The 13,546-nt window shown below is 38.1% G+C and overlaps 2 protein-coding genes and 1 non-coding gene across 3 annotated transcripts; 2 read left to right on the top strand and 1 right to left on the bottom strand.

Moving 5' to 3' along the window:
* Window positions 1-667: 667 nt before the first annotated feature.
* Window positions 668-774, bottom strand: LOC112087128. The gene has a single exon (XR_002899907.1). It is a non-coding gene; the product is annotated as a small nucleolar RNA R71 (small nucleolar RNA).
* Window positions 775-4,327: 3,553 nt separating this feature from the next.
* Window positions 4,328-6,168, top strand: LOC112085229. The gene is made up of 4 exons (XM_024154389.1): window positions 4,328-5,131; window positions 5,198-5,463; window positions 5,625-5,715; window positions 5,950-6,168. The coding sequence occupies exons 1-4, from the start codon at window positions 4,328-4,330 to the stop codon at window positions 6,166-6,168; spliced, it is 1,380 nt and encodes a 459-aa protein (XP_024010157.1).
* Window positions 6,169-10,226: 4,058 nt separating this feature from the next.
* LOC18008466 (calmodulin-1) lies at window positions 10,227-12,174 on the top strand. Its single transcript, XM_006391334.2, has 2 exons — window positions 10,227-10,497; window positions 11,560-12,174. Exons 1-2 carry the CDS (start codon window positions 10,422-10,424, stop codon window positions 11,931-11,933), a joined length of 450 nt encoding a protein of 149 aa, XP_006391396.1. The 5' UTR covers window positions 10,227-10,421; the 3' UTR covers window positions 11,934-12,174.
* Window positions 12,175-13,546: the final 1,372 nt, after the last annotated feature.

Genomic DNA, 13,546 nt, shown 5'->3' with positions numbered 1-13,546 from the left:
TCTAATTCTTGGTTTGAAATTCAGACTAAGACCTTTACTAACTTTTTCTCTGTTCTCTTGTTTGCGTGTGTTTCAGGTGTATGTCAAACATATCCACAAGAAGCAACTGCACCGATCTTGTTTCTTTGTCAAACACCGAATTAGCAAAAGTCGAGCGAGAAAATAGACGTCAAGGCCTATTCAAGCCAACATGGGCGATCAAGGCAACAATGACAACATGCTGCAACAGCTTCGACAGCAATTGGAGCAGCTGCAAAAGGCGCAGCAAGACAAGGCGCAGCAAGACAAGGCGCAGCCATAACCTCCTATTGGAGACAAGGACAATCCGCATGCTTACTACCAAAACAGAGCTGCGATTGCTCCTCCAACCATTCAGAGGCAAGACTTTGAGATCAAACCTCAGCTGATCTCATTGGTGAAGCAGCATCTTTTTCATGGGCTTCCTGCTGAGATTCCGATGGGCCACATCGAGAATTTTGAGGAGATTTGCAGCACGACTGGATCAAATGGGATACCAGGCGATTTTCTGAAGTGCAAGCTTTTTCCGTTCTCATTTGCGGAAAAGGCTTTGCGCTGGTTGAAGTCATTACCAGCTGGGTCATTGACTACATGGGAAGAATGCAGATCAGCACTTTTGGACCACTTCTACACTAAGTCTAAAACTGCAGCTCTGAGGAATAAGATCTCTTCGTTCAGACAGCAACCTGGTGAAGCTTTCTGCGAAGCTTGGGAAAGGTACAAGGAGTACCAAAGAGAGTGCCCTCACTATGGGTTCTCTGATGAGCAGATTCTTTCAACCTTTTATAATTGTGTCAACTGGGATTACAGGAATGCGTTGAATGCAGCCAGAAATGGCGATTTCATGACTAAGTCCAAAGCAGGTGCTTATGAGTTGCATGAGAACTTAGCTGCAAGCTCCAGCAACAAATCCCAAGAGTATGACAGGTCTAGCAAAGCAGTTGAGCAAGATCGATGAGCTTACAGCAAAGGTGAATCTGCTGTTGAAAGAGAACCTGAAATCTGTGCATTTTGCTGATGAGATTCGTAATACTCCTCTTGCTCAAGAGTTTGTAGAAGCAGAGGATGATGATCAGATGGAGGTGAACTTTTTGAATGGACAAGGGTATGTGCAGAATCGCAGCTTCAACAACTTCAGGAACCACCCGAAATTTGTCCTACAGGAGCAACAATGTTGAGAACCCTCAGGATCAGGTCTATCAGCAGCAAGGAGTGCAGAATCAGTCATGATTTCAGAAGAACTTCTCCAGCAACTTCCAAGGAAAACAGTTCATCACCAATCAGAATCGGTTTCAAGGTGGAAATCAGCAGAAGTTGCCTTTCACAAGTCTGCAGCCTTCTTCAAGTTCCTCAAATAACTTGCAAGATGAGCTGAAAAGCTTGATGCAACAGCTGCTGGTTAATCAGCAAAAGTCTTCCATGGAGATTAATGCCAAAGTGGACACTATGTACAATGATTTGAATGGCAAGTATGAAACAGTGTGGACTCATGTAAAGAAGCTGGATGTTCAGGTATCTCAAACTACAGAAGCTGTGAAGAGATCACCTGGAACTCTCCCTGGAAAAGGTGAAAACCCCAGGAATGGGTTTGTGAATGCTATTGAGCTGAGAAGTGGGAAGACTCTGCATGCTGCACTAACAAGTTTTGTCTCAAAAAAGAGGAAGGAAAAGGACGTGAAGCACCTGCTCCAAGAAGAGGAACCAACTCATGACATAAAAAAGACGATGGAGAATTCTTCCCCAACCGGAGCACATGCTCCAAAATCGGGAGAACCTGCTCCAGACGAAGATTTGACGATGGAGCACCCTAAGCCAGCGACGGAGCACCTGCTCCAGCCACCTGCTCCAGCAAACATTCCTGCAAGGGTTTACACGCCTAAGGTACCTTATCCAGCTCCACCTAAAAAGTCCTGCAAGGACTTAGAAGAGGCAAAGTGCAAGGAGATGGTGAAGAATTTGACTGTGAAACTCCCTCTAGATGATGCTGTTCAGATGATACCAGCCCTTAAAAGATACATGAAGGGGTTAGTGTCTGGGAAAGCTGTTGAGGAAGAGAATGTCATGATGGTTTCGAAGGAGTGCAGTGTTGTGCTTCAGAACAAAGTGCTGAAGAAGAGAAGTGATCCAGGAAGGTTTGTTCTCTCAGTCAGGATTGGGAATGTGCTGTTTGCAAGGTCTCTCTGCGATCTGGGTTCAAGTGTGAATCTGATGCCTTATTCTGTAGCCAAGCGATTGGGTTACACCAGATTCAAACCGACAAAAATCTCGATGGTGTTCGCTGATAGATCAACCAAATTTCCTGTTGGTATACTTGAGGATTTGCATGTTCAGATAGGCGATACACTCATTCCAGCAGCTTTTGTGGTTCTGGAGGTTAATGAAGAACCCAAGGATCCTTTGATATTGGGACGATCTTTCTTATGCACAGCTGGTGCAATCATAGATGTGAAAGGAGGTGTTATAGATCTCCAGCTGGGAGATATGGTGGTGCGATTTGAGATGAATAAACTTCTCAAGAAACCAATGCTGGACGGACAGACATTTGTCATAGATGATGGTTCAGACATTGTTGAAGAGGTTTCTGAAGAGGTTTTGGCCATTGATCCTTTGGAAGTTGTACTCACAAAATCCGAAGGAGAATATGGGTATTTGAGTGAAGAAGCTGATGGGTTTGCAAGGATGCTGAATGCAAGCACGAGGATGCAAAGGCTGGTGGCGTACATGAGCTTAGAAGGCAAGGAGATCTCAACTACAGAAAAAGCCGATGGAGCACCTGCTCCGAATCCTGGAGCACCTGCTCCCGATGGTTTGATTGATGGACCTTGGAGCGAATTGAGAGCTCCAAAGCTTGAGCTCAAACCCCTTCTTGTGGGGCTCAGGTACGCGTTTCTGGGACCCAATTCGACATACCATGTGATAGTGAACTCTGAATTGAACAATGTAGAGATTTCCTTGCTTTTTTGTGAACTTAGAAAGTATAGGAAAGCTCTAGGATAATCACTAGATGACATTCCAGGGATTTCTCCAGATCTTTGCATGCATAGAATACATCTAGAAGATGAATCGATGACTTTTGTAGAACATCAGAGGAGGTTAAACCCGAATCTACAAGATGCTGTTAAGAAAGAGATAATGAAACTTCTAGAAGCTGGTGTGATCTATGCGATTTCAGATAGTAATTGGGTTAGTCCGGTTCATGTAGTTCCTAAGAAAGGTGGCATCACTGTGATAAAAAATGATAGGAATGAATTGATACCAACAAGAACTGTTACTGGGCATCGAATGTGCATATATTACAGAAAATTGAATGCTGTAACTCAAAGATCATTTTCTTTTACCATTTATCGATCAGATGCTTGAAAGTTTGGCTAACCACCCTTACTACTGCTTTTTAGATGGCTATTCAGGTTTCTTTCAGATCCCAATCCATCCAGGCGGCCAGGAGAAGACAAAATTCACATGCCCTTATGGCATTTTGGCTTGTGTAATGCTCTGGCAACATTCTAACGCTGCATGATGTCGATTTTTACTAACCTGATTGAAGACATAATGGAAGTTTTCATGGACAATTTTTCTGTCTATGGAAGCTCTTTTTCTATCTGTTTGTCTAATTTGTGCAGAGTCTTGCAGCGGTGTGAGGAGAAGTATCTGGTGCTTAACTGGGAGAAATGCCACTTCATGGTGAGAGATGGGATCATGTTGGGACACAAAATCTCAGAGAAAGGGATCGAAGTGGACAGGGCAAAGATCAAGGGGATGATGAGTTTGCAGCCACCAACAACAGTCAAAGGCGTTCGCAGTTTTCTGGGTAATGCTGGTTTTTACAGACGCTTCATCAAAGACTTCTCAAGGATAGACCTCTGACGCAGTTGCTGTGCAAGGATGTGAAATTCGAGTTTGATGATGCATGTTTGGAGGCATTTCACACGATAAAAGGAGCTTTGGTCAGTGCTCCTATTGTCCAGCCACCAGATTGGGAACTGCCTTTTGAGGTCATGACCAATGCTAGTGATTATGCAGTGGGAGCAGTGCTGGGACAGAGGAAAGAAAAAAGGCTCCATGTCATCTATTATGCCAGCCGAACACTCAACAAATCTCCATGCAGATATGCCACAACTGAAAAGGAGCTTCTTGCAGTGGTTTATGCCTTTGAGAAGTTCAGTTCTTACCTTGTTGGGTCGAAAGTTGTTGTTCACACAGACCATGCAGCGCTGAAATACCTGTTGACGAAGAAGGATGCCAAGCCAATGCTCCTTAGATGGATCCTCTTGCTGCAGGAGTTTGATTTGGAGATTAAAGACAAAAAGGGATGAATAATGGTGTTGCAGACCACTTGCCGAGGCTGAAGATTGATGATGACATTACATTAGATGACAGCCTTCTTGATGAACAAGTTTACGCCATAGATGTTTCTGGGTTCGATGAGCACCTGCTCCAACCTGGAGCACCTGCTCTGACGATTTTTTGCAACTCTGTTGACGTAGATCGGCATTCTGGTTTCCCATGGTTTGGAGAGATTGCAAATTATCTTGCTGCAGAGCAGGAACCTGCAAATTTCGTGGGAAACAAGAAGAAGAAGTTTCTGAAGGATGTAAGGCACTACTTTTGGGACGAGCCTTACTTATACAGGCATTGCTCTGATGGGATTTTCAGGAGATGTGTAGCTGATGAGGAGATACCTGGGGTCTTGTTTCATTGCCATGGTTCACCTTATGCTGGTCACTTTGCCACTATTAAAACAGTGTCAAAGATTCTGCAAGCTGGGTATTGGTGGCCTACTATGTTCCGAGATGCGCAGAGATTCATATCCAGGTGTGAGTCAAGTCAGAGACAAGGAAACATTAGCAGGAGGAATGAGATGCCTCAAAATTTCATCTTGGAAGTGGAGATTTTCGATGTGTGGGGTATAGACTTCATGGGGCCATTTACATCATCTTATGGGAATGACTATATTCTGGTGGCAGTTGACTATGTGTCAAAGTGGGTGGAAGCTCTGCCTAGTCCCACAAATGACGCAAATGTGGTTTTAAAGATGTTCAAATATGTCATTTTTCCCAGATTTGGTGTGCCCCAAGTGGTGATTAGCGATGAAGGCTCTCACTTCATCAACAAAGTCTTTGAAAAATTGTTGAAGAAGAATGGTGTAAAGCATAAGGTGGAAACCCCATACCATCCTTAGACGAGTGGGCAAGTTGAGGTTTCCAACAGAGAGATCAAGAACATTCTGCAGAAGACTATGAGCACCACAAGGAAGGATTGGGCAGTGAAGCTTGATGATGCTCTTTGGGCATACAGAACAGCTTACAAAACACCTTTGGGAACTACACCATTCCACTTGGTGTATGGAAAAGCATGTCATCTTCCAGTGGAACTTGAGTACAAAGCTGCTTGGGCAGTGAAGCTGCTGAATTTTGATGCTAGGAGTGCTCAGGAGAGGAGAGTGATGTAGTTGCATGAGCTGGAGGAAATTAGGCACCTGGCTTATAAAAACTCAAAGATTTACAAAGAGAGGACAAAAGCTTTCCATGACAAGAGGATCCTCAACAGAAACTTTGCACCAAACGATTAGGTATTGCTCTTTAACTCTAGATTGAAATTGTTTCCAGGGAAGCTGCGATCAAGATGGTCTGCACCATTCACCATCAAGGAGGTTCGACCATATGGAGCTGTAGTGTTGCTAGACACTATAGGAGGCGAGTTTGTTGTCAATGGACAGAGGTTGAAGCCATACCTTGCTGGTCTAAATATCGCAGAGGGTGAATCAGTCACCTTAAGCGATCCTCCTCAAGCCTAAATGGCTTTCCAAGTAAAGCTAATGACTTAAAACAAGCGTTTGGTGGGAGGCAACCCACCGGTAAGAGTCTCTAACTTTGTGTTTTTCTTAGCTACTAACTTTGGTTTTAGGTTCTTTGTGTTCGAAAAAAAAAACAGGTAAAAGTTGTTCAACGTGGAAGAAAAGATTTGAGGAAGAAGAAGGAAGAGCACCCAACCGGAGCACCTGCTCCATCTGCTGGGTTGGTTTCTCAAAGCGTAAAAACTGACGAAGGAGCACCCCCATCCCTAGTCGGAGCACCTGCTCCACAGGGTGCTCACCACGTAAAAAGTGACGAAGGAGCAACCAGAGGGAGACGGGAGCACCTGCTCTGCTGAGTGCTCCAGACGAACAAAAGACGAGGGAGCACCCAACTCTGTTTCGGAGCACCTGCTCCGCCAGGGTGCTCTACATGCGCGGGGACAGTGTGAAGTAAGTCCGGGGGAGGGTCGTGTCTCTTGTACTTCTTTCTTTTGCTTTCTTTCTTTCAGTATTTTCTTTGAGTCAGTTTTTAGTTTGTTTCTTTGAGTCATTTTGTTTCTTTGAGTCAGTTGGTTATATGAGTCAAGTCAAAGCTTGTGGGAACTAGGACCAAATCTGTGATGAGTTTAGACCATTTGTGAAACCATGTTCTTTTTAGTGACCATTGCTGCAGACTCAGTCTAGATCCGACTAATGGAAAATCCAAGAGCTGACCAGCGGACTAGAGGCATCCATGTTTCTGACAAAAGTCATTGACCTAAGCTAATTTCTGAGCTCTTCTTTTTACCTCATTGATGTGACTGGTGTTCACAGGGCTTGACTCCTCATTCATACCTGACAAACAAGGACCTGTGTGATAAAAAGATTGGTACTCCTCTCCCTTATTCTAAGTGTTAACTAAAGCTGAAAAGATGAGATGATTTTCTTTCAAAGTAAAAAGGTAGGAAAATTTCCTGTGACTTCACTGTTTTACTTTAGAGAGAAATGATCACACAAGGATTGGAAGTGAGGGGTAGGAAAGTTTCCCGTGACCCCATTATTCACCTACAACCTTGATAATAAAAAAAAGAAAAAAAAAAACTCCTGCAAATGAATAAGTTCGGGGGAGAGGAAGAATGCCTTTGTGTGTTTTGGTCAGTTTGTCATTGTATAGTATAGGAATGAGTCTAGAAGGTACTTGGCATTGGTTTCATCAGTGAGACCCAGCGATGATGGGATATGGATAATGTTGTAAAATTATGGATCTAATCTGGGAAGCTGCAATATCTACGGAGAAGTACATGGAGGTTAGATTTGGATTGATGTTGCAACAGGTCATTCGCATGCTATGGTCAAATTTACGGTCTTCTGAGTTTTTACGAGTTCCCACCATAGTCCAATCATTTTTCTGGAACTAGATTTTAGTTTGTTTGAGGATAAACAAAGGTTTAAGTCTGGGGGAGTTGATAAGTGGCTATTTTGACTCATTCTAATCTGTGTTTACTAATCTTTTTAGGAGTCTTTGGAGTCTTTTTCAGGTTGTTTCATGTGACTAGGAGGCTTTAGCTGAGGATTGGATGGTCTGAAAGACTTTGGATCAAAAAGAGATGAAGCTGAGCAAAAAGGAGCAAATTTCATACGTAATTGAAGAAGTCTTCCGCGGAGCACCTGCTCCCGATTTCGACCTTTTGTGGAGCACCTGCTCCAACCGAGAGAAAAATAAGGAAAACGATTTTTACCTAATTCTGGGACCAGAAAGAGAATAAAAAGTCCAGAGCCGCCTCAGAAACAGACCCACGTTTTACAGAACTTTTTCTACGCTTTCTTTTTACAATATTTTTGAACCAGAGAGTTTTTACTTGTAAGCTTTTGGGAGAAGAAATCTGCTACACTTTGAGAAGAATTCTGAACCCTATTATCTCTTCTGCGATTTATTTCATGAATTCCTTTTCATCTGTTGCTGTGTTTCTTTTCTCCATATCTGAGTAGATCTCTTAGTTAGATTAAGGTTTTCAAAGGATTTCATGAGTTAGAGAGTTAGATGCAAATAGGGCTAAAAATCAATTGTCTTCACCTCTGTTGAATTTAATGCTTAGGTTGAACTGATCACTCGATTTATGATTTTAGGTTAATCTATTCATCAAAAATGTAATAGGTTGCTAGAATTAACATTGGTGAGCGATTTGTCCGTAGCCAACGACATTTGAAGTTAAGGCAAATCGTGAACAGATCAAACCAGATTGTTAATGCTTGTCTGCAATTTTCTAGGTTCAAACGACAGTTTAGAATTTAGGTTGTTAGATAAAGTTACCGATGCCACGACAGTGGATCGATATGCATTTCTGTTTGAGTTCAAAACTTGTGTTTAACCGTGCTTTGAATAGTCATCTGATTGTTATCTCTGAAATTCCTACGAATTACTTTGATCTAGTGTCTGTCTAAATTTGAATTTAAATCGTTGTTTGCCGTTTTGTTTACTTCTTTAGTTTTCGCATCAAATCATCTTTGCCTTAGCTTTAATTCAATTCTCGCAAAGTCATAGAGTAGCACTAGTCCTCTGGATTTCGAATCCTTTATATTACAACTACATCACTGTTCTATTGCAGTAGAAACTATGAGATACATCCAGTGTGAATCATAGCCGCATAAGTAGGCAAACATTTTTATATTATTATTATATATTTCTTTAAAAAATCCATTTAAATTTCCAGTAATGGACAGTCTAATATATTGGATTTTTAAATGCTGTCTTTAAACTCAAAAAAACTATATAATAAAACTTAAAAGATCCAAATGAGTCTTTGGGATGCTGATGCTCTTAGGTTTAAGGTTGGATGCAGAAAAAAAAAGGTTCTACACTATTTAGACATAAAAGTGTTAATAAAATATTTTTAAGAACTCCATAATGGAATTCAGGATTGGAGATGCCTTTAGTTCCCTACCAAATCATTATTTTTTACTCTTTTCTTCTCTCCTCTGTTCAGTCTGTTGTATCTGTTGTTTGTGTTGTGGCCCAAAATGAAAAAAGAGAAGCTCATCTGAAATATTGAATTCGTAATCAATAATAGTCAAGTAATTCATTTAACGAATTTTTTTAATTGGTTTAAAATGTGGTATCATTTCGATTGGTCAAGTAGACGCAAAAATGTTTACCATGAAAATGTACGCGAATTTACTCTATGGTCTTTTTCCAAATATAACCTAATCTTGCATCTTCTTGATTTTGTCTTTTAATGTTTTTTTTCTCTGAAATAACAATATCTGTGGTAAAAGTTTGGCATTATTTGAAAAAATCTAAAAAATTAAAGAAAAAAGATTTATGTTTTTATATATTTATTTATAAACCTTCTCTGTATAAAATATATGGGAAATTAAATTTATATATGCCAATAACAAGTACAAGTTATAACCAATTTAACCTCCTTAGATTTTCTCATCTAAGGATTCTTCCACGTGTCCTCCATAGCAAAAAAAAAAAAAAAACTAGAAAACTATGAAAATGAATGATCCCTGTCGTAGCTTACAAGAACTGTCTATATATATAAAAACACAAAGGTCTAACCTAAAACCATCATCATCCATAAATATTTATTAATTACATAGTTTACGAAAAGACTTTGAAGCCTTGTGACCCAAATGGCTCGGTTATCAACTACAACTACTGTTTCGATAACTACACTCGTAATACTGTTATGCTTGTTTTTAGCCGGCCATTTGACGCATGCCCGAAACCTTGAAGATAAAAAGATGAAAATATTTTCTGCTAAAAATACTTTTGGTATGTATATAAATTTTATTTTAAGTTTCCTCAAAGTGGAAGTATTATACACAATAATGATTAACAATTAATAGATAACAAAAAATGGATCATATACGTGCATTCATAATGAATTTCTTATTATCTGTGAAAAATATCAAAGATTTTTTTTTTTTTTTTTTAAATACCCATGAAAAAAAAATTAAAATTATATATAAACGTATCACAAAATTTCTTATCATCTGTTTGTATTCAGATTACTTTTTAATTTTTAACTAAATATATTTCTATTATTTCTAATAAATTGGTTATTTTTTCTTCTTTAAAACAAATTTATTTTTGTTAAGAGATTTGACTTTTATTTTCTAAATCATTTTCTTATGGTCATAGAGAAACGAATTAAAAGGACTTTATCACTCAGTTTGTTATGCTTATATAAATTTTAAAACATTAGAAATCTCAATATGAATTTTTTTCAAGTATAAATAAAGTCACTCTAAAGGTTAAAAAAAAAAAAACAAAAACTCACTCTAGAAATGTTATGTTGATGCACTCTATAAATTTACCGTTATGATTTTGTATAATTTACCGCATCAGCATAATAGTAAGAAAAGAATTATGTAAATTTGGTCCAATACTTAGTTTTTTTTCAGATCATCATGAAAAATACTTTTCCTCAGTATAGACAGACTATAGAGTGTATTTCCTTTGTTATTATTTTATTTTCCTTTTTCTGTCTTATTTCCTCAACCTTTTTCTCTTAGTTGTATAATTAATATTTTGTCGGTTGCTGAGATATTTTCCACAGCTTCCGAGAAAAGAAAGAGCATATCGTCTCTGAAGCTAGAACCAACAATCCGAGAAGGAAAAATAATGGCGGATCAGCTAACGGACGAGCAGATCTCTGAGTTCAAGGAAGCTTTTAGCCTCTTCGACAAGGACGGAGATGGTTAGTCCTCAATCTCATCTTCCTCTTTTTTCTAATTTCTCTGATCGTAGTTTAAACCATTTGGATCTCGCTTTTCCGATTTCGTCTCCGATCGATGCTTTTATCCGCCACAGATTCGTAAAAATGGTTGAATCTAATACGCTTTAGATTTGGTGATACCATGTTTAGCCTCTGGATTTGCTGGTTCCGATCTCTGATTCGTGTGTTTTGGTATTGAGTGATTGAATCGATTGGATAAGTCTCTTTTGATTTCGTCTCTGTTCCTTTCTCTTAGCGTAGATTTGATTGATATTCACTTGTTATAGCTTTGATTTGTCAACCGCACGTTTACGTGACTGTTCAAGAGAGAATCGAATCGAATCAACTTAGTTGTATCTTCGGTGACTGTTTGATCACATGGTATTTCTTCGAAGCTGTTTTATATTGATTGAGGGTTCTCGTCCTTGTATATATCTGAGTTCTCTTTGGGTTCTTACTTTAGAAGAAGAATAGTGAAAACTAGGTCAGAGACTACAATTCAACAATTGCTTGTAAACCAAATTCACTGTGGTCTATGTTTGTATTTTGCATCTTGATCACATCAATGCTACTAGTTGTGTGCAGAAGTCATGTTTCATGCTTCTCAAGTCTCAAAATGTTATTGTTTCTCACTTTGAGGAAGTATGTTGCATAGCTTTACCGCAGAAATTTTCATCCTCCTAAAGAAGCAAACAATCATGTATGTTTTAGCACCCTAGAATGCTTTTTCCATTTTGAAAGATTATAGAATCAAGTGTTTGTTGTTGGCATTTGTAGCTCATTAAGATTTGTTTGACACACATTTATCTTAAGACCTGATTTCATTCAAGTTTCTCTACTCGTTATTGTTTTTGGTGTGATAAATTCACAGAAAATGTTTAGTCTCCTAAAAGAAGCAAACAATGATCTGTGTTTTTGCTGGCATTTGTAGCTGAAAAGGATTCGTTCGAAACATTTATCACAAGACATTTTTTCATATGTATATTCAGTCTTGATTCTGTCTGCTTACTCTCTAATATTATTTTTTTTTACTGATTTCAAAAGGTTGCATCACTACCAAGGAGCTGGGAACAGTGATGCGATCTCTAGGACAGAACCCAACAGAAGCTGAGCTCCAAGACATGATCAACGAGGTGGACGCAGATGGCAACGGAACAATCGACTTCCCTGAGTTCCTAAACCTAATGGCTAAAAAAATGAAGGACACAGACTCAGAGGAAGAGCTCAAAGAAGCCTTCAGGGTGTTCGACAAAGACCAGAACGGTTTCATATCCGCTGCAGAGCTACGCCATGTCATGACGAATCTTGGAGAGAAACTGACCGATGAAGAAGTTGAGGAAATGATCCGTGAAGCTGATGTTGATGGAGATGGTCAGATAAACTACGAGGAGTTTGTCAAGATTATGATGGCTAAGTGATGTAAGAAAGTAAGGTGGTGATGACCTTTTACTATCTACCAAAAAAAAAAAGATTCGATCTGTGATTGAGTTTAGTAGTTGTTAAGGTTTAATAGACTGAATTTGCGACAATATCTTTTTACTTTGTGGGTTTTTATTTGTTTGCATGTTGTAGATTTTGGTAACTAGGGTGGTTGCAAAAACAAATTGATATCTCGTGGCCTTGCCTTCTGCGTATTAATGGGTATCAAAGTGATGGACAGATAACTTTCTGATAGTGCAGAAACTCACCACTGCTAAATTTAATTTCTGGTGGAGATTGTAGGAAAATCATAGACACTAGAAAGCCTGGAATACACAATGTGCACTCTTGAAAGGTGCAAATGGTTGTCATCAGAGGAATTTAGTGAAATCAAAGGGTCTAAATGGTAGTCACTAGTAGAACTAGTGGGAAAAATATAAGCAGAAATAAGAAAAATTCCGCCAATCAATTTCACTAATTCTCCTGCAAAACAGTAAATTTCTCTAAAACATGTTCATTCTTTCAAAAAAAAAAAATAGTGGAATTAGTTGAGTTCTTTATCAACATTTTCAACTTAAATGGGGAAACTTAAGAGAAATGCTTAATTAAATCAACTTTCTTCAACGTAAATGATAAAAAATCTACGAGGAATGTTTAATTCAATGTTTAATTCCGTGAATTTTTGTTCCTCTAAATATACAACCATTTGCACCCAAAATAAAAAGAATAGAGATAAGTGGAATAGAGATGTAGAGGAACAATTTTGTTCCTATGTCAAATGGTAATATTTTAGAATATTTTAGAAAATATCAAATTCCACCATTTTGTATTCCTCTAATTGTGCAACCATTTACGTTCAATTAAGCATTGTTAGCAAAATAGCTGCAGAGACTAACACATACACCAAAGTCTTTGGTAGGGGCGTGTACTCAAAATGTGCTATTTAAAAGATTTATTGGGTGCATAGAAAGCTAGGACTTCGTCGTATTATAGATGGAGAAATATTTGGTCGGCAAATATTCTACTCGATATAAAGGCCAGTACAGTATTTTGTGATATACAATATATCCGTTTAGATTAGAATGATCTCTAGGTTACATATACAAAATCAAGGGCAAGGCGAGTAAGCTCAAAAAGGACATGTTGATCGACTTAGTCAACAAAAAATGGAATATGTATAACAATCTGACCTCTGGTTGTTATTAAAATTTCGATTTATTTAAATTAGACCATTTTTTTTAATTAAACTTATTTTTAATTCCTTTTTATCTTCTGCGAATCTATTAAGCCCAGTTCAAACTAAATTAACCTAAACTAGGTGAATACCCGCACGTTACGTGCAGATTTTTTTTTTCAATTTTTTATCAAATTTTTTTTTATATAATTGTATAAAAATTAATATAGTCATCACTTGTTACTTACTTATTTGTTAATACTTTATTCTAAAAATTTTAAAATATTAATTTCAAATACATATTAAATATTATTTAATAATTTAAAGTTATATTAAAATTAATAAGTATCATTCAATATTTTTAATTAGTTATAACATAATTTTTTGTTTAACATTTACACAAATATTAATTAATAATTAATTAGTAAAAAATAAAAT

Source organism: Eutrema salsugineum, unplaced genomic scaffold (assembly GCF_000478725.1).
Source record: "Eutrema salsugineum unplaced genomic scaffold, Eutsalg1_0 scaffold_9, whole genome shotgun sequence".
Lineage (NCBI taxonomy): Eukaryota > Viridiplantae > Streptophyta > Magnoliopsida > Brassicales > Brassicaceae > Eutrema > Eutrema salsugineum.
The sequence above is the reverse complement of the archived record's forward strand: the minus strand, read 5'-3'. Positions and strand labels throughout refer to the sequence as shown.